The sequence below is a fragment of the Mya arenaria genome, chromosome 17, assembly GCF_026914265.1.
Source record: "Mya arenaria isolate MELC-2E11 chromosome 17, ASM2691426v1".
In the NCBI taxonomy this organism is placed as follows: Eukaryota; Metazoa; Mollusca; class Bivalvia; order Myida; family Myidae; genus Mya; species Mya arenaria.
The window spans coordinates 43254372-43276426 of record NC_069138.1 but is presented as its reverse complement, the minus strand read 5'-3'; the positions used below and the strand labels follow the sequence as shown (position 1 = coordinate 43276426).

The 22055-nt window shown below is 33.3% G+C and overlaps 2 protein-coding genes across 2 annotated transcripts in view; both read left to right on the top strand.

Moving 5' to 3' along the window:
- Positions 1-1286: 1286 nt before the first annotated feature.
- Positions 1287-5955, top strand: LOC128223795 (uncharacterized). The gene is made up of 4 exons (XM_052933188.1): positions 1287-1410; positions 4198-4362; positions 5328-5459; positions 5895-5955. The coding sequence occupies exons 1-4, from the start codon at positions 1365-1367 to the stop codon at positions 5930-5932; spliced, it is 381 nt and encodes a 126-aa protein (XP_052789148.1). The 5' UTR covers positions 1287-1364; the 3' UTR covers positions 5933-5955.
- Positions 5956-14619: 8664 nt separating this feature from the next.
- LOC128224520 (uncharacterized) overlaps positions 14620-22055 on the top strand; it is a 54723-nt gene continuing 47287 nt past the window's right edge. Inside the window, exon 1 of the mRNA XM_052934390.1 lies at positions 14620-14724. Coding sequence (XP_052790350.1) covers positions 14676-14724 — 49 coding nt within the window. The 5' untranslated portion in view covers positions 14620-14675. The remainder of the gene's footprint in view (positions 14725-22055) is intronic.

Sequence of the window (22055 nt, the reverse complement as noted above, 5' to 3'; positions counted from 1 at the left end):
CAATATTAAGCGTGCGGGTTTACTCACGTAAGCTACAGGTCGCGTTTGCACGGTATTATTGCGATATAATACACATGTTGTTATATAAAACCGATTATCACGTGAGGGGATAAGATATTGTCACATAATAGCCCGACGAAAGATACCACGTACACCAATGATTACCTTGTTCACAAAAATATGAAAGCCGACGATCGGCAAAATTGACACAATCAAACCTATTTGGAAGATTTAACGCAGGTCTTTCGAGGGGAAAAGTGCAACAAATTTTAAAGTTAATCACAGACTCCTTTTGCAGTAACGTTTGTTATCGGAAACCGTTCATTAAACATTTACTTTAAGTCTATATCCGGAGAAAATCACAAACATGGACAATAAGTATTTGCTGATTGTAATTTCTTTACTTATCCATTTGAGAAATATCACTTATTCGGGCAAAATGGCTAGGATCATTTAAGTATAAACTCTAATTAAACTGTCACTTATGTTTAAACCTGTGACTATTGAGCTTGTTTTTTGTAGATTTCCGTATAAATATTGATTGCCCCTTATAATGCTCACATATTGTAATGACGATGTAAAGAAGAACTATTTGAAGTTTGTATAACGTTTGTATTTTAATTCCTATTTGTCGTTATTTAATAGAACTTAAGCTTTTGTCATATTCTTTTTCAGACTTCTGCTCGCAAATAAAATTATGTAGTTTTCTAAGATGTATCAAGTCAAATGAAAAAGAACAGCCATATTAAAACGCAATAGGAAGGCAATTTAGCGACAATGCATGTGTGGTTAAAGAGACCTATCCGACAAAATTGTTGACTACAATCATTTTTGCAGTTTTGAATTATTATTAAACGCTCCTTTCAATATTACATTAGCATTTATGCAAATAGCCTACACTCTGACAAGGCCAAATCGGGGGGGGGGGGAATTTCTTTGTACAACTCTAGTTATCTTTTGACAAGACGACTTTTTTCTTAATACTGGTTGGACAGATTGACTGTTTGTTGTTTTTCTTTCTTGACTTGGTTATTCACGCACCTATCCATTATATAGTTATAGTGAGTAATTGGTATTGTGCTGCTACAGCTATATATATGAACTCGCATAACATTTGACCCATTTTACTCACCAGTTGCAATAAATGTCAAGAGCTGTCTACTTAATTAACAAAGTAACTTTTGCACGTATTCCTTTACGTACCATAAAAGTTAACCTATCACAATCGTATGAATATTAACATATTCTTCATAAGTAAGCTGCTTGTTCTAATAGACTGAGGGAAAGTGAATATCAGTGCCCATTCGATTTTTAAAACTGTTCAGGAAACTACTTGTTTATAGTTTTGTAACACCTCTAACGAAATGAGTGTCAGACATGTTGTGTTGCTGTGCTTGGTTCTTGTTCATGGTAAGTTATATCTAATATTAATGAAATTAATAAAATCAAACAAATGCTGTAGTTAATCAACGGATATACACAGGAATTGCTGTTTTAAACCGCGTATAAATATAAAAGTCATGGATTAAATTAAGTAATTTTAATATCTATATAACAACTGTATGTGTCTGTACATGTTCATGTGCTGCCCCTGTGTTGGGCATTAGCATTTTCGGAGAAATAAGGTTGTTTTCTTTGTGTGGTGACGACCAGCTGAGTCTATCTATGTTTAGACTATAATAGCAAACTTCAACAATTACAATGGGTATTATATCTTTAATTGCATAAAATGTGGTGTTCGGTCTGTTATTTTAGTCGTTAATTGTAGAACACGTGTCATTCTCAGGAAGTTCACCTGCTGGTAACGACCGACTAGTTTGCAAACATGGGATCAGCATTTACCTGAACCCAATTTTAGAAAAGAAATCGTTAAAAGCTTAAGAATCTTATTTCCTTTAGCCAACTTATTTGCTTTAGCTTTTTTAAAAGAAAATATGTAGTTAATTGTGATAATCCAGAGAATTACCTTAAAAAACATCTGAAGTCTACAAAATTAGAAAGGTATATAGAACACATATATTGCCAACACCATTTTTTGTGATTACCTTAATTCCGTCGTCACAGCCTAATAAAGGTACTCGCCGATGAAAAAGCACCATTTTATCCCGATAATGCATCTGAAAACACTTATATAATAACTGTTTAACTCTTTGAAACCGAAACTTACACTAAAAGTATTAAACTATTATGGTTTTAGTGGGGTGCGAACCCACCCAAGTACAGTCAATGAAAAGTTAGAAAACTCACAAGAAAGCCTCAAGCCCGCAAGGAATCATACTCAAGCATTTAGATAACTTAAACTTAATGTTTGTAGAATCGAGTTACTAGCGCTTTTCAAAATCTTGAAAAAGGCAATATTTGAACATATATCAAAGTTTGTTGAAGGGTTCCATGTGCTTTGCCACCTTTTATTTCGTAAGACAAAAATGTACATTTCACAATAACATTAGCGAGTCCCTTTAAGATTGTTACAGAAGCCAGTGCTTTTTCAATCCACCACAAACAAAACTTTCACAACACTATCTCATAGTGACGAACAAGTGACTATAGATCATTTAAAATCGCCACCATTCAACCATATTAAATTCTCAATTTCAAGATTGAACAAGATTTCTTGAAGATTTAGAAACCGATTTGTTTAAATTTAAACCACAGCAATCAATCAATCAATCAATCAATCAATTAATAATTCAGTCAATCAAAAAAAAAAATTGAAGAAGAATTGAAAGCATTTCAAAAAAGTATATTTACACTTAGTAATTTTAACTGGAAATTACGTGTGTCCATACATAGTCGCGATCAAAAAGTGTTGTCATCATACAACACGAAATTGTGTTACAATTTACACACATGACAGACAGTCAGTTATACATTGGTACGATATCAAGAGAATTGTCATAATTGTCAAGTAATGGCGCTAAAGGTGGACCCATGCGTTTCAAAGTAAACATTGTTTCGTCCCATTAAAGTACGTCTGATACAAACTAATTTTGCTGCACAACCATTGAGGATATGAACACAACGTCTATTACCTTTTGAACGTAAAGGGGAGTAACTGCAATTAACAATATATAATCTGCTAAGGATGGGTTACCTGTCTTTACTGACATGACAATCCTACCGTAGTAACTGTTCTCTAGAGTGACGAGTAATCGACTAAATTACAATAAATAGAAAAAATGACAATACTCCTCCCTTGCAATTTGAACAATAGAAACATGTCTCCCATATTATTTTGATTGCTTTACCCTTACAGATTAAAAAAAACCTTGCTAACGAAGTCATGTAAGTGCTGTAGGTGCTTGTTTTTTCATGTTATATAACCTTATTCCTTATTCATACCGTTTGTACCACGTAGGGGTAATTGTATACTATTTTGTGTATATCATTCGTTATCGTTTGCATAAGCCCTTATACTCCATCTAGTCCTCCGGTCAAGCATCCGGAATGTACACCATTTTGCTGGTAAACAGCAATATTTATTCTATAAATTGGGTTTAAGAATGTTGTCCAACAGACCATTGGAATTATGTATTCATACCGGCTGTCGTAGGGGTAATTGTATACTATTTTGTGTACAGTTATATCGTTCGTAATCGTTTGCATAAGCCCTTATACTCCATCTAGTCCTCCGGTCAAGCCTCCGGAATGTACACCATTTTGCTGGTAAACAGCAATATTTATTCTATATGTCCAACAGACCATTGGAATTATGTATTCATACCGGCTGCCTGCTATGACTTATGAGCGTAATTAAGATTCGGCTAACTATTTATAACCGATGCAAGGGATAATCCTTGTTGTAAATATGAACACGTAAACCAACAGCGAGCAAATTCCCATTACCTTTAAAAAAAGAAAGAAAGTAAACAAAGGGCAAAGACAACATATTACAGTCATAACTATGGTTCCTATGTTCAATATTTTTTTCTAAATATAGTCTCTCTGAGTATGAAGTTTAAAGTAAATATACTAACCTTTAGTGTTATTCTCCGGACAGAATGATTGGTACGCACGTACGCAAACACGGTCGTTGCTGGATAATAGATAATGCATGTTTGTGTTGGTTTCTCCAGCCTGATTCATATTTATTTGTTGTTGTCTGCACATTTGTTAACAATATATATATATAAAACATTTTGAGCATATGGAAAGTGAAATCAACATCTTGATACGTTGCTGTATTTCATTTTACAGTGACAATTTCCCAAGCTCGACATCCACCAAGGGAGAAGTCAATTTGCCCACATGGCACAGTAGGCAACTGTCTTGGCTTCGCCAACCAACAGTGTCCTCCCAACGGCGAGTGTCGCCGGGTATCAGGGACGTTCGGTATTTGCTGTCGAATTCCTGACCCACCAGGTAATGTTTATGGATGCTAGCTCTGATGGGGTTAATTTTTTTAATTTATTATTTATTGGTAAACGTTGGGACAAGTGTCAAGTTTAGGCCATATAAACTGTTTTAAGCCAGAAGTAAAATCGTGTTCAATTTGAGTTTCCCTGACCGTTCCAAGGCAATTATCAGTAAAGCTATGTTGATGTTTTGTGGTCTGCTTATGGTGTTTATACGTTTTAATGTTCTATCTGTACGCTTATCATATATCTCAAGTTCAGTGTCGTTTGGTCCATTGCCTTGTGCCTCTTAACTTGAAATTTATTTGATGTTTGACTATATTGCTTGGCCCCGTAGTTTTCATTGTATTATTAAACCTAATTAAATTATTGAAATCTAAACTGATTTCCGCGTAAATTTACCTTCATACCAGGCGCCATTTTGCCAGTTAAATGTCCCATAGTCTTTTGGCCTTGGGGTGCGCGGCGATGAATGTCAAATATGTTGGTATGAATGGATGATAGTAGGGAACCATGTGGTGTTTTAACTACGATTATTATAAACTGCATACGCAACAAATTATAATTTATGACTGGTCTATACAATACATACCACCAATTGCATCAATTGTATTAATTTGTAGTATTCGTTTTCGTTTATTACATCCGGTTTATTGGGAAAGCTCTGAAAACGAGCTTTGATACCTTCTTATATAATTAAAACGAGGGTTTTCCCACTTCTGAATTTTATACTTTACAATTTTGTATTCCATGAGGACAGCTATTCAAGGTTGATTAAAAAAACGGATCCGATAACCGTAATAAAATCCTTATAGTCAGGGTTGCCACCAATTGACTGTATATTGGTATAGGTTCAGTCACTAAGGTATCTGTGAGGTACTGCGGTGAACAATTTGAACATGTTTCATGGAAATTAGACAAGAATTAATGACTTCGCATTCCATAATTACTAACGAATACTCAACATTTCAGTGTGCGGTTGCCGACATGGTCAGCGCGGTATCTGTGGGGGTATCGCTAACTTGAGGTGCCCACGTGGTACCACTTGTCAATGCTCCCCGAACCCGCCTTTTCCAGACTCGAACGGAAAGTGCTGCCGATCACGTCAGTATATTTTTTTCCGAAAACACTCAGAAAATATAAATTCAAACAAAATTGTTTATTAAAAAAGATCTCAATATAGAGAAAAGAAAAGTCATAAGCAAACATTTCTTAGAGGAGTTTGGCATTATAGCTGTAATGTATATAGTCCTATATGTATTGATATCATCATAAACACATTCAGGAATGTTTCAAACAAGATTGATTCACAAAAGAAAATCTTTAAAGGAATAAAACATGTGTATTAAAGAGAGAAAAACACATCAGCAAACATTTCATAGAGGAGTTTGACGTTATAATTGTAAATTTATACAGTGCTATATGTATTGATATCATCATGTACACATTCAGGATTGCTTCAAACATGATTGATTCACAAAATATATATTAGATTAGGTATATAATATAACAAATGTGAATTTAAATATTTTATTTTAGGTCCAGTTTACGGGTATAACGATCACGACGACCGATAGCGTACATATCGATTTGAACTTCCATTGATATTATTTCATGGGACATGACTTCAAATAAACTTCCACAATGGTCTTTGGTTAGTGGTTATTTGTTTTGTATTTTGTTTGATCTCTTTATCTTTATCCCGAGCATTCAGAGGTTCGTCTTGATGAACATTATTTTTGTTTATTTCTTATGCTTAAACGTTGCCCCGTTAAACACTCACATATTAAGTCACTCATACTAGGTATGTTTGGCGATAAATAGCTTATTGTAACAACGATAACTAGATAAACAAAACCCGGTTGATTAATATACATTTAAACAAAAAAAAGATGAAAAATGATGCACATTAAGAAAATTGATAAATGAGGCTCAGACTTGTATTGCAAACGCCAAAAAGAATTATTTTAAGAATACCCTAGAAAACAACCAAAATATCCCCAAGTCTTTGTGGAATAGCCTTAAACATTAAGGTTTACCGTCCAAGAAAAGTCAGTCTTCATGTAACAGTGGTTTCAATATTAATTTCGTAAATGAAAAAAATCGCTTTAATAAATTGAAATTTTCAGAAAAATTCCATTCATTTTATACGTCCGTTGCAAACCCTCTATCACACATTATGAGTTCGTCAATTAAACAGGGTGTAGTGCCAGACGAATTGAAGTCTGAGTTGTCCCTTTGTTTAAGAAAAGTGACAAAACAGGCTTGGGAAAATATCGCACTGTCTCTATTCAAAGTATGATTTCTAAGGTACTAGAAAAGGTCAGGTCAGGTTTGTATTTGTTTATTAGATGATGGCCTTGAGGTTAAAGCAATATTCTTTGATATCAGTAAGGCATTTGATAAAGTTTGGCACAAGGACTTGATTGTGAAGCTACAGCCAACTGGTGTCAATGGCAACTTACTTTCGTGGTTTAGTGACTATCTTAGCAAACGTAGGCAACTTGTAGTTCTCTCTGGCTACATGTCTGGTTTGGTCGTTCTTGAGGCTGGTGTATCCCGAGGCTCTATTTTAGGTCCCTTTTTATTTTTGATATTTATAAATATCATTGTTGTAAAAATTGGAAGAAATGTTAGGCTATTTGCAGACGATACTAGTCTTTATATTATCATTGAAATGACCTTATGGGCCACTGAAATGATCCATAGACACATTGATAGCATCAGTACATGGGCTGATAAATGGCTAGTCACCTTTAATCCTGAAAAAAAACTAAGTCAATTTTGTTCTCCAGAAAATGACTACAGCGTATTTATCGTGATTTGTCTATGTATGGTCAACAAATCTCAGAAATCAATTCGCATAAACATCTTGGTTTGATTCTTTCTAGTGACCGTAGATTGCATGAACACTTTGAGAACATCAGAAGTAAAGCCCTTCAAAGAATATGCATCATGCGAAAGCTCAAGTTTGGTTTGGGCAGAAAATGTATAGAAACTATTTACTTTTCGTCCATCCGTCCGATTCTTGAATATGCTGATATTGTCTGAAATAATTGTACGGACTACGAAAAACAACAATTGCAAAAGATCCAAAATAAAGCCGGTAGAATAGTCTGTGGGGCTACTAAATTAATTCCGATTAAAGTTTTCCATGCGGAGCTATGACACTAGGTTTAGAGTGACCGCTTCAACTAGTCATAATGATAAAAGTACATTTGTCGACAGTGGTCGCTTTTCCTACCCAAAGTCAAGAGTTTTGGTTAGAAAAGAAAATGTATTATTAGGTCATTAATCGTGATTAATTTGCAACACAACGTCTGCTATATAACTTTTTTAAGAGTTTCCGTTTTCAGTATGCCATTTAGTTTGTCCAATTATATAGTTTAATCTACTATTGCTATTTAACAAACTGTCTTACCACAATGGAAATAAGGGATTTGTAATGCCTTTTTGTGATATCTTTTGTATACAATGTAGTTGACATGGACTATTTTACTTATGCTTGATGTTTTAATCATGCATAATGTAACCATATTTTATATAATTAATACAGAAATAAATAAAACAATCACACTCAACTTTTCAGTTTTTGTCAATCGGTAAAAATAAAACGGTATACAGACGAAAGTAAAATTAACACACAAATCCTTTATGGATACTCAGACCCAACTCCAAACCGATGGTTGAACTGAAAAAAAAAGTAACTTAACTGGAGAGGGCGGACCACGAAACATATTGACGGTATATATAGCAACAAAGGCATTAAAACACATTCTTAGCTTTAATGCCATGAATAACACGATCAGCATGCAGTGATTGATGGATACGATTTGTAACAGGATTTGATGGATTTGTGTTAAAATAATGTTATTTTTCCATAAAATAGATAAAAAATAAATATTCTGAAATAACTTCCTCTCAAATACTCATTCTTAAACACTGAACTAAAATTAAAAACGTGTTAGAATGCCATTAATTCATGAAGGCACCATCACCTACCACAATATTTAAATATTGCATGCGTGTACAAAATAATGAATAACTCTTCCTGTTATAACAAAGCAGATACAAAAAACATTCATACAAAAGCGTTTTTACTCTCTGTTTACAATAAAGGTTTTGTTTTCCAAATAAATGTATATTCATTATTTCATTTGAAGACAACACAACGTGCAACAGGGCTTCTGCTCAAAACATGTATAATTTTAACCTATTTAATGAACTATGCTCAATATAAATAGTAACAACAAACGTAGGAATATGTTTGATAAACTTGACAAAGTTACAAAATAAATCGTAATGGCCCTACTTCTTAAAGTCAGATGTACGATTATAAAATAACAAATATAAACCTACATTTTGAGTAGCATGTTTGTCGTTAATACTTTGAACGCATCACACAACTCTGTAAATAGTTAAATCGAAATATCTTAGTTAAGGTTTAACATAGCCTTGATTAATAAATGTAATCACGAGATCGCATTCATGTAATATTCACATCATTAAATTCCTTAGAATGTTCCCTAATATTTTATCAAGTGGGAATGACACAGTTAATAATGGTTTCATACAGCAACAAAAATATTGCTCAGTTAATATTGTGTAAAAATTGTTACCAAATTTCAAAAGCTGAGTAAGTTGGTCGAATTGCTGTTGACCGAAAACATAGAAAAATAGTCTGACTACGAAGTTCTATAAAATATTTTGGAACAACATATTGGCTCCTTAAACTATTCATTCGAATGGGTTATTTTTCCAACTAGAGACCAATTACGGTCATGCACTTTCCTTAATAAATTAATATGCTTGACCTATTATAGTTTGCAGACTTTCAAAATTCATTTGATAGTATTGATTACACTTTAATATTCAATATTATGCAAACGTTAATTTTGGGTTATAATGGTCATTTGTCGAATGCATTCAAAATTTGAAAAGGAGTCTGACAAAGTTGTTCGATTTCTTCTTTTTATTTATCTTTTATTACCAAATAACGCCAATACATCAATTGTAAAGCAAATCCTGATATCAAGGGATTAAAAGATACGAAAATATTAAATGTTTTTTACACTGATGTGCCACTTTATTAAATATATTTTTCAGAAACATATTTCGAATCATTGATCAAAACATTAGAATCCTTTTCATTATATTCAGGTCTAAACATCTTCACAAAAAAATATATAATTTTAAGACTGGGTACCCTAAAAATAAAAGTTATTATGACATCTCATTGATCAGCAAAACTAAAATGTTTACAACGACCCTTAGAAAGGAGTTTTACACTGGGGTAAGAATAAAAAAATCGAATACCGGCTTCGATCACAAATCTTATAGAAATCATGACATATGTGTTTGAAATGTGTGACAAATGTAATCCTATGTTCGAGGAATGTGATTATATTCCCCCTGTAAACATTGTTATCTGGGAAAATTGTTTACTACAGGGCTCAATTGTCCTGCTAACTGCATCATAAAATTCTACATGCTTTACAAACATTCTTACTTTTGGCTTGTTTTCTAATCAATCCATCATCACGAGTTTACACCAGTGGAATGTCCAACTGTGGTCCGGACTCGGTTTGTCCACTCTATTGATTATGTCAGTTTCTGCGTTATTTCCCGCCATCATAGAATACTTACCATTTGTTATAAGGTCAGAGGTATATGTAGATTTAATAGTACCCTATATTCATTTCGATCACACAACTACTCACAAAAATTATGGTTTTGCACTTTACATAAGTGAGTGGAGAAGGCCTAAAATTAAAATGTTTTTAAAAGTTCATATTTTTTGTTTTGTTTTAAGAAGCAGTTTTTTAGAAGTAAGACAACTTTTCCGACAAGTTTGTGGAAATGATGTGCAGACCGAATTTTGATTAAAAGTATTTGCATTTTTCGGAAATGTCTGTCTTCAATATAACTATGTGTTTGTGTCAATATGCCCCAGACCACCAAATCATAGGCAGAAAAATAATGGAGTAAACAAAAATGTAAATATCGGTATTAAAACAGCAGCTACAATATAATATTGAAAGAGTAGTATTCGCTATTATGAAACATTTAGTTTTAAGACATTTCCGAAAAACATGCATTTGCTTTTTAAATAAAAATCGGATAAAATATTATGTCGTAAAATGTGCTCAACTTCTAATTTCACCTTTACATTTTGCAACGGGTATATGTATTATTTCTGCTAGATATCAAATCTCAAAACTAAATAAAAACGTGTGTAAACAGTTTATGTTTTGGTCCTTCGCACAACTTTTCCACTTCGGAAGGACCTTCTCAAGTCCGTAAACACACAGCCACAGCAAATGCCGCTTAGGTAACTACAAATGTGCATAACAAAAGGGCTGAGGTTATTCACAATGAGTAGATATCATTTAAATAAGGTCTGTCCTTGAATCATAACTTTTTTTTTCGTCCAATTCAGTAAAGTATATGAAAAGTTAATAATTATATTTACAGTCGAACCCCGTTGGCTCGAACTCGTTTGGCTCGAATTCCTCGTTGGCTCGAACTGGATGTAAAGGGCCGAAATCTTTAAACTAAAGGTAAACATTCTCGCTTGGCTCAATTTTCCCGAGGCTCGTGGTATTTTCGCCGGTCGCTGGGAGTTCGAGCCAACGGGGTTCGACAAACGCTGTTTGCGGTCACTCTGTATTCATCATGGAAGTATAAAGGGTTTACGGCACCGTTTTGATAGGCTTGTTATTCAATTACATTGCAAAGATACTTGCGTTATAAATATGAATACCTTTTTGCTACAAACATATGTAGTATGTTTTTCTGACTGATTTTTCAGACGTTATCATATCTGAAGATGTTTTACTGTCTTGGTCTTGTATCCATAGCAACTGCTTCGGGAAGTCTAAATTTGAAAATATTCGATGAAGAAACAACAACAACAACACTGCCAGAACCTGTTGTTAAGTCAATTTCCAAGCTGAATGGCACATTGCCAGTTTTCGTATCTGTTGTATAGCTGATCAACCAAGAAAATATTTCAAATTAATTTGCACACATTGTTCAACAGTTTTAACTTAAGCATGCCTTGTATGACTAAATGGTTTGATACATGATGATATGGTATTCATTGGATGAGGTACAACTTCATTTTACACACATGTTTATACCGGAGTGCTTTCTGACCTTAGAGGATTTTCATAGGCTGTGCTCTTTCGAATTAAGGTATGGCATTTTGCTGATTGCACTATGTAGTAATAAGTATTGTTTGTTTTATTATGGCGAAGCCCGCTGGACTTAGGAGAAACCTTGATTAATAAACATCTTCTTAACCGATTCTTATCCAAAATGCCTGGCAGTAAGGCAAACGGTACCCAGTGATTTAGCTGACTGATTGGTTAGCTACCGCGTGTGGCTGGAACCTTCGACCTCCCTCTATGGGCGGACACCGATTGGCGTTTGAATTCAGACCGCAATTTACTAGCACTGACTTATTGTCAAACTTGATAGCCTTCCCAAACCATCATGCCGCACTACCATAACGTCCGTTTTTTTTATTATGCAGTTCGTTGCGTAACGTTCGTAACGCCAAAGGTATATCCTTGTCCTGCCATCGGCGTTAAACAAATTGAATCTGGACCTGTCCGAAAACTCCAATCAAACATGATTCCAATCCCGGCAGTGTGCGTTATTAAGTGTCCATCTTATTCTGGCGCGTCGTTATTGAGAATTTAAAAAAGGTACTTTTACCGGCCTGCAACAATGTATTCCGTAATCCCGCAAATGGTTCGCCACTGTGGTACGGATAATTTGGTCGACCCCTTGTACCGATGACTACGTTTGATGTGGACGTTGCAGTCAAGAAGTGATTGCAGAATTGCCGTTGAAGGATATAGACGTCTTAACGTGCCGTCGTTGCACGCAATACTCCCTGTCGTAATTTGCCAGAAACGGAGCCGGTAGCGTAGTATCGTTGAATAAAGCAAGATATAGTCTAACGGTTGATAATGAAACGTCTAGCAACAACAGTTTGTGAAAATCCAAACATTAGGTTTCGAATTTCAATATTCATTCTTTGACATTTCGAACTTTATGATTATTTATTATTTTCAATAAATTTCCCATTTGCAATCCGAGTACACATACTTTGAAATAAAAGTTCTGTAAAACCGACCGCATGGTAAACGGAGCGCACGTGGAAATTAATCAGTTTCTCCACATACTTTTTAACCGTCGATTTCGCAAGATAAATTTAATCATGATTTGAGTATGACATGGATATAAACACGTGTGCTAAATATTACAGTTGTAACAGTTTAAATTAGAAGCAAAATTTCAAAATTTCTTTTTGCGTTTTAATATTTATTGAGTGAAAATAAATAGGATGCAATGAACGGAACCTAGAGAGACTATGCAGTATAGTCAAACGTTTTGGTTTAACCGTGTAAAGAAGAGGCATGTCCCATTTCAACCTTGGGCTTAGGCGTAAGATAAACCTATCTTAAGAATCATATAATCGTTGTTCTATATTCTATGTATGTTACTGTGTAGATTAAACTTTAGCAAGTATTTAAGCTGAAAACAAAGATGCGTAAATAAAGCAGTAAAAACTGATGTATGATTAACTCGATTGTTTCTCCCGGATTTAGCAGTTGTACAGGTATTTTGCCATTTAAAAAGAAAAACAAATTGAGATTCATTGACAACAACATCATTGAAATGAATACATTTTATCGTGGTTTGTATGGTGTATAAATAGGTCAAAATCTATTTTTAATTTAAAGCGCCTCCGATATTGTCGGTTTATCTATCAATTAAAATAATAATAATGTTTTGGCTTTTTGTTTTTATAAAATAATTATGATTGTGAATTGACCTTTAGTCATTTTTAAGCTAAAACATAGTTTTGGAAATAATCACACAAAAAAAATGTTGTCATCTGTAATGTACACAGATTTAAGATTTTTGAATAAACGAAAAAGGCGCTTTAATGAAATGGTCAGTTCTTAAAGAGAGCCGCGAATTGCAAAACTAATGTAAAAACAAAACAAATATTAGCCACACATCTTGTTTGTCATGGAAATTTTTCAAATAATATTTTAGAACAGATATTCACAAATTACTTTTTTAAATGTCATTTTCATTTCAATTTGCCAAATAAATTAGCGAAACAGGTCGTCCCTTTGAAGTCTTAATTAGTCAGGTCATATTTCTTTTTGTTGCTTTCTCCAGAAGTACAGTAAAAATAAATGTAAGAAAATTTAGATATTTACTTGAAAATCTGACAGTAGTTTACCATTCGTTAAAAACAAATCAGACAATTACTTACTTACACTCTTTTGCAACCATATTTTAAAAGGGAATTCGTGAATTTGCCAAACATTAAGACCACATTTTATCAAATGTTTATGTTGTTGTTTAATTCATTTATAGTCTTTAGCTCTTACATTTGCCGAATACTGAAATTTACTCAAAATGACGTTATACGACTATACCCCAAAACAGAGCCATTCAAAATGTGTCTTCTTACGGTTGTAAGCGGACAGTGCAAGATAAAGTCGAGTAATCCCAATAGCCGATACATTGTTTTTAGAAAGGCCATGATAATAATCTAACGTTTATCTTTCGGAAAATTTCTATTCATCAATTTTTAAATCTTATATTTATTAATGCAATTATTTTGCTCACTAATACAAAATTCACGTATCGTCGTATAAGTCAGTATAGTGACACGTTTTTTCCTTCAAGTGTCCTGTTGTAGACGTAAGAGACTGTTTTGTTTTGTTTTGTCTGACACAATTGGTGTTTGTCCTAGCAAATCGGCTTCTAACATCAGTAAGAGGACATTTTTTAAGAAACACTGGTACTGTACCTATTACTTATCACTGAGATTGACAGTTTATGACTAAACGGAACGATCAAATTAGATTAGTAATTTACCACTCGTGAGTCTATATCTATGTACAAAGACTTCACACTTGTTTTACCAGATACCTCACATGTTGGCATCCTTCTGTCAGCATTTAATATATATTTAATGAATTTCAATTCAACCTTTTTCAAGTATATCGTTAGTGTCAAATTTCATTATATAATGTGTTTTTATTTCAAAATGGCAAATGCGTGTTAAATTAAAATTAAAAAAAAATGATGCCCCTATATATTGTGGTTTGTTGACGTCTGTTACATTTTACGTTTGTTTTTTTAACATTTGCAACTTTACGATCAACATAATGGATTATCAAATGTTATGATCGTTACAACGACAGCGGTTGCGGTAAGTATTGAGCTATATAAAACAATTAAATATAATCATTTGTAGTTCGTCAACAACTTTAGTTTGCAAACATGAAATTGTTGTTCGTTTGTCTAATGTGTCTGGCTATAATCGTTGAAGGTAAGTTTGACGGGGTTTTGTTATAAACAGTTTTTCGCATATAAAAGAAAACGTTTCATATAGGCAAATGTAAAATTATATCTTCAAATATTTGACCGAACATAATGAGACGGGTTATGAAAATATAGTCATCGCAGCTTGCGATGAAGTGTACCATTCACTTAAATAAAACAATCACACAACAAATTACTACTCCAAATGACCTTCCTAATTTTCCAAGCATCCTTTTGAACTTATAAACAAACCTATTTTCTAATAAAATGAGAAAATATATAGCTTTTCACATTTTAGATCAAATAAAGTGTATAAGTTTATATCTGTATCATTCTTGGGGTTCTAAAATACATATGTCAATTAAGACCATTTTGAAAGTTTCACCACTCATCGTCCGAAATGCAACTGGAAAGCGAGCCGTTATAGTATAGTACAGTATATTATTTAGTACAAGAAATCATATTCGAACGGAATGAAACTTGTTAAGCTAAATAACATAGCTATTATCTGGTTTAAACTAAAACGGCTTTCTTTAGGGCGGATAATGGCATATATCTATGTTTGTTTCTGTTATAAACCACCAAACGATTCAAATGTTTATACGAACGAAATCTCTCTTTTGTATGATATTGATTTCTATGAACAACTTGCTGTTGAAATTAGATAAAAGTCAGTTTGGTGATTTTATTGTTAACATGTGACTTAAATTAAAAAAATAGGTCAACGACCAGATGTAATTAGTTAAATGTTAATTTGCCTCAGTACGATGTTCCGCTTGGCGTACTTCCACCACGATCGTTTTTCAAATCAACGGCACCTCTAGCCGGGTCATTTTACATGTTATAACTTTATAAGCAATACATAAGCTTCCAGTGTTGTTTACTATATATTAGTAATTAACACTTAGCATAATCATTAAAAACCCGCCAACAGGATGTGTACAGGTATGAGTTATCGTTTGGTTGGCTGGTTGATTTTGTTTTTTTGGCAGTGTGTGGTTATGTTTGCGGTTACTAGTTTATAGTTTAAGGCAAATTGTTTCAAAACTTGGTTTCAGTTACTACCTTACAGTGTATTAGTGCCTTACAATTTAAGTAGCCACGTTCAAGATAAATGTCCCCATTAAAGTTAAGTTTTGCTTAAGTTACTTAAATCAATCGTAACCATATATATATATATATATATATATATATATATATATATATATATATATATATATATATATATATATATATATATATATATTTAGACCAATCCAACCTTTGGGTAACTTTGATGCAACCTTTGGGAGACTCGTGTCGCCCATAGGATATATGTTGTGTCGCCCAAAAGTAATTGTGTTTTTTTCTATCAATTTATTTTTTAAAATAATAAAACATTTTTGCAAACGATTTTGAACGCTTTAAAAAAGGTTCAGTCATTAAGCACTAATCAGCAGGAATACCATTTAAGGAAAAATCATGAATTTCAAAAAAGTGTGTATATTTTGAAAACAACCTTTGGGATACATTTAAATTTTTATCAATAATTTTCTTGTCATAGGTATATGTTTTAGATAAGAATTCATAAATGTAAAGAACATAATATTTTTTAACAGAAAAGTTAATTGTGTTCAACTTTAAAGATTCCGAAATTCCCTCAAAAAAATATTTACGCAATAAGCGTACGTTCCGTGTTTTCGTGTCGCCCAAAGGTTGATGTATATTCAATGCTTTGCAGACTATAAGAACGACATGTTCTTTTCGTTGTATTAGTTATTTTATTAAAAATTTAATAAACACAAATGACAAAAGTGCTTATTATAATTTATAATAGTTGTATTTTAAAATGTTTAATTGGACATTCGAACCAAACGTCGAGGAAGTTTCAATTTGGCCTACAGTCACTACCAAGGGTGACGGACCTGACGCAACTATTTGCGAATAACGAATGGCAATTATGGTCGCATGTGCTTCGTCTCTATAATACAGAAAACCGTGTTCTATATTTTTATACTGATATAAATGGGAACGGTTCATTTCAAAACCATTTAAGGTACATATACTTACAAATACGTTCGGATATGTTACTTCAGATAAAACGAATATGCTCGGAGTTGCAAGCTAAATAAAGCACATATTATATCTTAGTTAGTAATTGAACAATTGTGACTCACAACAGTTATCTGATATCTTTTTATAATGTGCCATAATAAATGATTTTCACTGCAGTTTTATAGTTTATTCATGTATCATATGTACACAACATGACAAAACATAAAATACAAATATTTAAGAGTTCAGTGCACATCCATTCATAAAATTGAATAACAGGAGACTAAAAATACAACAACATATCTTGACATTGTTAATAAAGGATAAAAAACAATTAAGTCTATTCTAAAAAAGATAATTAATCTTATTTACATGACTCATTTAAGCTAAGAAACTATGATACATCTAAAAGGATTATCACTTAACTACTTGTACAAAGCATTGAATCGGAATTCAAGTATATTAAAACAAAACAGGTTTTGGTGGTTAATTTAACAATATCTGTATTGGAGAGTAAAAATATACACTTATGTACCTGCACGTATTATTTTTTCATGCAAACTGATATGTTTGTCTTGAAGCCTACGAAATCTGTGATTTTATATATATAAAAGATGTCATCTTTTAATGCTACTTAACTGGTCTGGATCTACACAAACATTAATCAAAGGTAAACTATTTTCTTTATTGAATGCGTTAGGAGTGCATGCTGCTGATAATCATTCCATAAATTGTGTTCAAATCGTACAGGCCATTAATAGCCTTTTTTATTTCCGTTGTCAACAAATGTTGCCGAAATCATTAGAAATAAAACAAGTGTAATAGGTTATTTATTTTCAATTTATACTTCTTGTTTATTGGTTTACAGGTTCAGTTCATATATGCATATTACTTTAGAAAAAGAACGGTTTAAAAAAGTAAAACACAAGTTTAAATCTGTTACTTTACTGTTTAACGCGTAATGATGCGTTAATAGTGAATGATTAGATGACTGGCTGTTTCCGTGTAATTATATGTGTTAACTATTATTGGCGAAACGAACTGCGAAATTATGCATTTATTGAAAATATTTCTTACTTATAACAAGATTATAAACGTGTATTCAGTAGCTAAAACCGTACAAAACATAAATGACTGGTGGGTCCTAAGATTATAACAGTCATCAAGTATTGTCTCATAAAAGAAAAAAAAAACCGTTTTATGCTCCTTTGTTTCATATTAAAGACGGTGTCCTTCATTATATAGTCATCAAGTATTGTCTCCTAAAAGAAATACCGTCTAAATAGTCTGTAAATGCCAGACCCTTTACTCATATCATGTATGTTTTAGTCGCTGTAAATAACTCATGGATACGTAATTGCCTTTATATAAGCGTAAGTAAGAGTTAACATTTTCAAGAATAGCATAATACTTGTGTCTTAGAGATACTTATTTTTAAATGTTGACAATTAAATGTGTTGTAGCATGACTTTAAAACCGAGTATATAAGGATATATGTTCATGCAAGTCGTGTTTTATTACTTTGGAATACACAGTAGTGAACTTTTAAATTGAAATGTGAAAAACACCATAAATATCTTGAAATGTCGATAGAATCTCTGAAAATAAAGCAGTGGGCGTGATTGTAGGTCAAGGGGGGTTTGTGCATTGTACAAGTATGTGCTTCTAGCTTCTATACCGACATAATGATATTTTTTTCATAACCTTGATATATGCATTTTCTGAACATTTAGGTTCTCAACTATGTGAAATCTTTATAAGAAAAATAATTTTCTTAATTATTACAGTATAGAATATCGGTCACTTAGTGTGAGGGCCTAGACGCGAACCCAAGCAATGACCTTTTTAAGCTTTATTTAACAGCTGAAAGTGATAAGATTAACTTAGTTGCAACCTTCAGACAATATAAGTCAGAAACCGAAAACTGTGAACTCAAAATGTCCCCTAAACGGTGCCAATATTAAGTATCCAGTATACTATGTTTTCTAGATAAGCAATAGTTCCACTTGGGATTAGGATTCGAAGCAGGGTCTCTTGCGAAACAACTATGCCGCACAACCGCATGGTGAGAATGACTCATTTTTATATTTTTATGGTAATTGCCCCATTTGCATTATCGTCACTTTCAAGTGTCGTGGCACCAACCTCGCACTCACATCTATGAGTCAATGTCAAAGTTTGTGAACAGATACATTTTCAATACTTATCCTTCCGGCCAGATCTTTAGTGTAAAGCTTGTTTTAAACCTTTGTGGTACTTCTGTGGGACTGATCAAACCATTTCTTAAGAGCAGAAGGTGATGCGCCAAATCTCATTCGTTATGATTACATGTAATTTTGAGCAGACTGCAGACGCCGCACAATTCATCTCAGGATTTCTCATTTCGACGCAAATAGGTCTAAAACCCATGAGGCAGTGGACATAAATTATGGTTGATCTTCCTACTTTTATCGGTAATGTTTTCTATGAAAACTTTTTGAATGAACCTTTTTCATTTTATTTTTTACAATTTCAATGCAATAGTTATGATGTTCAAATTGAAATGAATATTTCAAACCACGTTTTTATGAAAGATGAAACCGCCCGAAAAAGAATTTCAAAAGTATACACTGTCGAAGAATTCACTTTTCAAACGTTATTTATGATATGATTTTCGAATTTTAAACAATACGACGAATAAACAGTTATTGTTGCTAAGACTAAAATGCACATGGGCGATATATAAGTTTCAAAAATAATCAGATCGCGTTGTCAGCCGATTAAATCTTCGATAATAAAATCAGGGTCCAAGATTACTGTGACGTCAGCTTTATCATGTACCATTTTCAGACCTCCGGCCCCAATTGCTCGATACATCTTAAGTCCCTTAAAACAGTATTAAGTTCAGCCGATTTTTTTGTTTGGTTTAATGTGTGCCATTTTACCCTTTTAAGCGTTTTGGGAATTCGAAAGGGAATTATCTGTATGCTTATCACAATGAGCTATTTTTCGTTTAGATAATTGTATAAAAGTTTGCTAAAATAATATCTTCAAAGACCAAAATAAAAGTAAAAAAATCCAAATGTTGCGCTTCTTCAAAAGTTGTATTGAAATCCATATATTTCAGTTCCAATGTCACACTGTTTACTTATTGTACAATTAGCGCGAAATATCTTAATTAACTAATCAGTAAATTTCACTTTCTTCACTATGGTCATTTTAACACTGGTTCAGCCACACGTCAGAGACTTTCTGAATACATGCAATTGCGTTAATATATCAATGCACAACTTTCGTCAATTTGAATTGAGCTTATCAGATGTATTTAACAGGGTATTTATTTTTATTAAATCCATGGCGCGATCATGACTCTAAAAAGCGGTCGTATAAATAACTTTCATGTTTTTTTTTAGTTTAGGGTTAAGGTCATCATTGTTCATGTCAAATATGCACTCAAAAAACACCGGCCCGTTTTAGTAGGGCATGCACATTAGATATAACATTTAAAGTATGAACAAATTATGATTTTTAATGCAACAGTGCACACATCCTCATAAACTTCTGATGAATAAGTGTCCAAAGTGCAATAACGGGGTTATAGCAGGTACAACCCATTATAGTTGTGACCTGCAGAATGTCTTTGTCTCACGAGCTAATTCAAATTTCTCGCATGTTTCAACTTTATTTAGTAGTGGCGGGTTTGAATCAATGCTGAAACAGACCCAGACTACTACGTTCAGGAATGTGCTGTGAAAATGTGGTGACAAAATTCGCCGTCTGTGATATTGTGCAAACAATGCATTTTGCACTTCTTGTTTTAACAATCAACCCAATAACAACCATTCTTTGCAAAAGTGTATATCGAAACATTGAAGATGACACTTATTATCTGCTTGAATTGGATTCTTACAACCCCGGACCAAGCAATTGGTGTGCATCATAATATTACCTTGTACATACGTTCAAATCCCCATTACACTGCAATGTTCACAGCAGTACTGCAGGTGTATTTTGGCCGTTATACACATATATTTGTCTTCCAGCACCTTGTTCTCGGATACAAGTGTCGGTCGATATCCGTCACAGGTTAGTAATATTCAGAGTTGAATGGACTATCAGGCGCGTAAATATAGATATACGAGTACTCGGCTGAATCCATATATGATATTGACACAAAACAGACAACGTTGCAATACGCATACTTGACTACCTGATGTTTATTTCAAAATACTTAATAAAGCACCTCAGAACTACCAGAATGAACCAGATTGCACCGTGGTTTACAAATGTTCCGAGAGGGGTGCAAGCACATTCACCAATAGAGGGCTAGCTACGCGCCTGACTATGGCTGTAAACCAAACACTAAGATATTCGTATTGGCATGCTTTTGAACGTTTGTTTGGTTTTACCTAAGATCAAGGCCTTCCCCTAGAAGACACGTGCAATTATTGGTGGATGAGTGCGGGAGGCGGTGTTCACTCTTCCGTGCGTCAATTTTTTTTTCAATGCCAATTTAACAACAACATAAAATGATTACTTTGTTGCCAAAAATTGGCCTGCCCAAGATGTCTCTCAATCACAAAAATCAAATAATATTCCTTTGGCCAAAGCATGCCTTGGCCTTAGTAAATAGCGTCTGAAGTAAAAAAAAAATAAAGAAAATTTCCTGAAACCGCAAGTCGCAGACCCTTGAAATAAAGTTTTTTGAGCATGGTGTAATGGTGCTTTACACAGTTTGTTCAAATTAAGGTTTTTTGCTCTCTAGACTGGCCCTGTGTGGTACAAGGATTTCCATGTTCTTTATCTAGTCTTATTTTAAAAATCTTCTTTAAAATTAGGGCCGAATGAACATGCACTCTCACTCACACTCCAACCACAATCCCGTTAGGGACACTCAAGTGATCACTTGAGTTGAATGAATGGAGTGACACTCAAAAGATCTTTCTGTTTTCAAACGCCTCGCTTACACTCCATCTCATCAAATGACCAATTCAGTACGAATACATGTATGTTTTCATGATCATATCGGATTATCTGTTTCACTATGGTGGTGTTTACAGTATTTAATGTTGACATATGTTTTGGATTGTGAATATTTAAAATAACAGTTCCAAAATTCGTTAAAATTCGTTTTCTGTTGTTGTTGTTTTTTAAATATAACCGTTTTCAATAGTATCACGTGATATGGATATGTATTCGAATATAGTCTGCATAAAGTGGTCTTAGAGTTTGAAAATAAATTAAGACTTTATAAAAAAGCTCATTATATGGAAATAATAAACGAATAAATCTACTTTTTAAAGAAAATTACATCTCGGACTGAAA

What these genes read in the sequence shown, in the direction of transcription:
- LOC128223795 (XM_052933188.1), top strand. Translation starts at nt 1,365, where the DNA reads ATGAGTGTCAGACATGTTGTGTTGCTGTGCTTGGTTCTTGTTCATG. An exon ending in TCGAATTCCTGACCCACCAG is followed by an intron (nt 4,363 to 5,327) that starts GTAATGTTTATG and finishes TCAACATTTCAG; the next exon opens with TGTGCGGTTGCCGACATGGT. An exon ending in CGGAAAGTGCTGCCGATCAC is followed by an intron (nt 5,460 to 5,894) that starts GTCAGTATATTT and finishes ATTTTATTTTAG; the next exon opens with GTCCAGTTTACGGGTATAAC.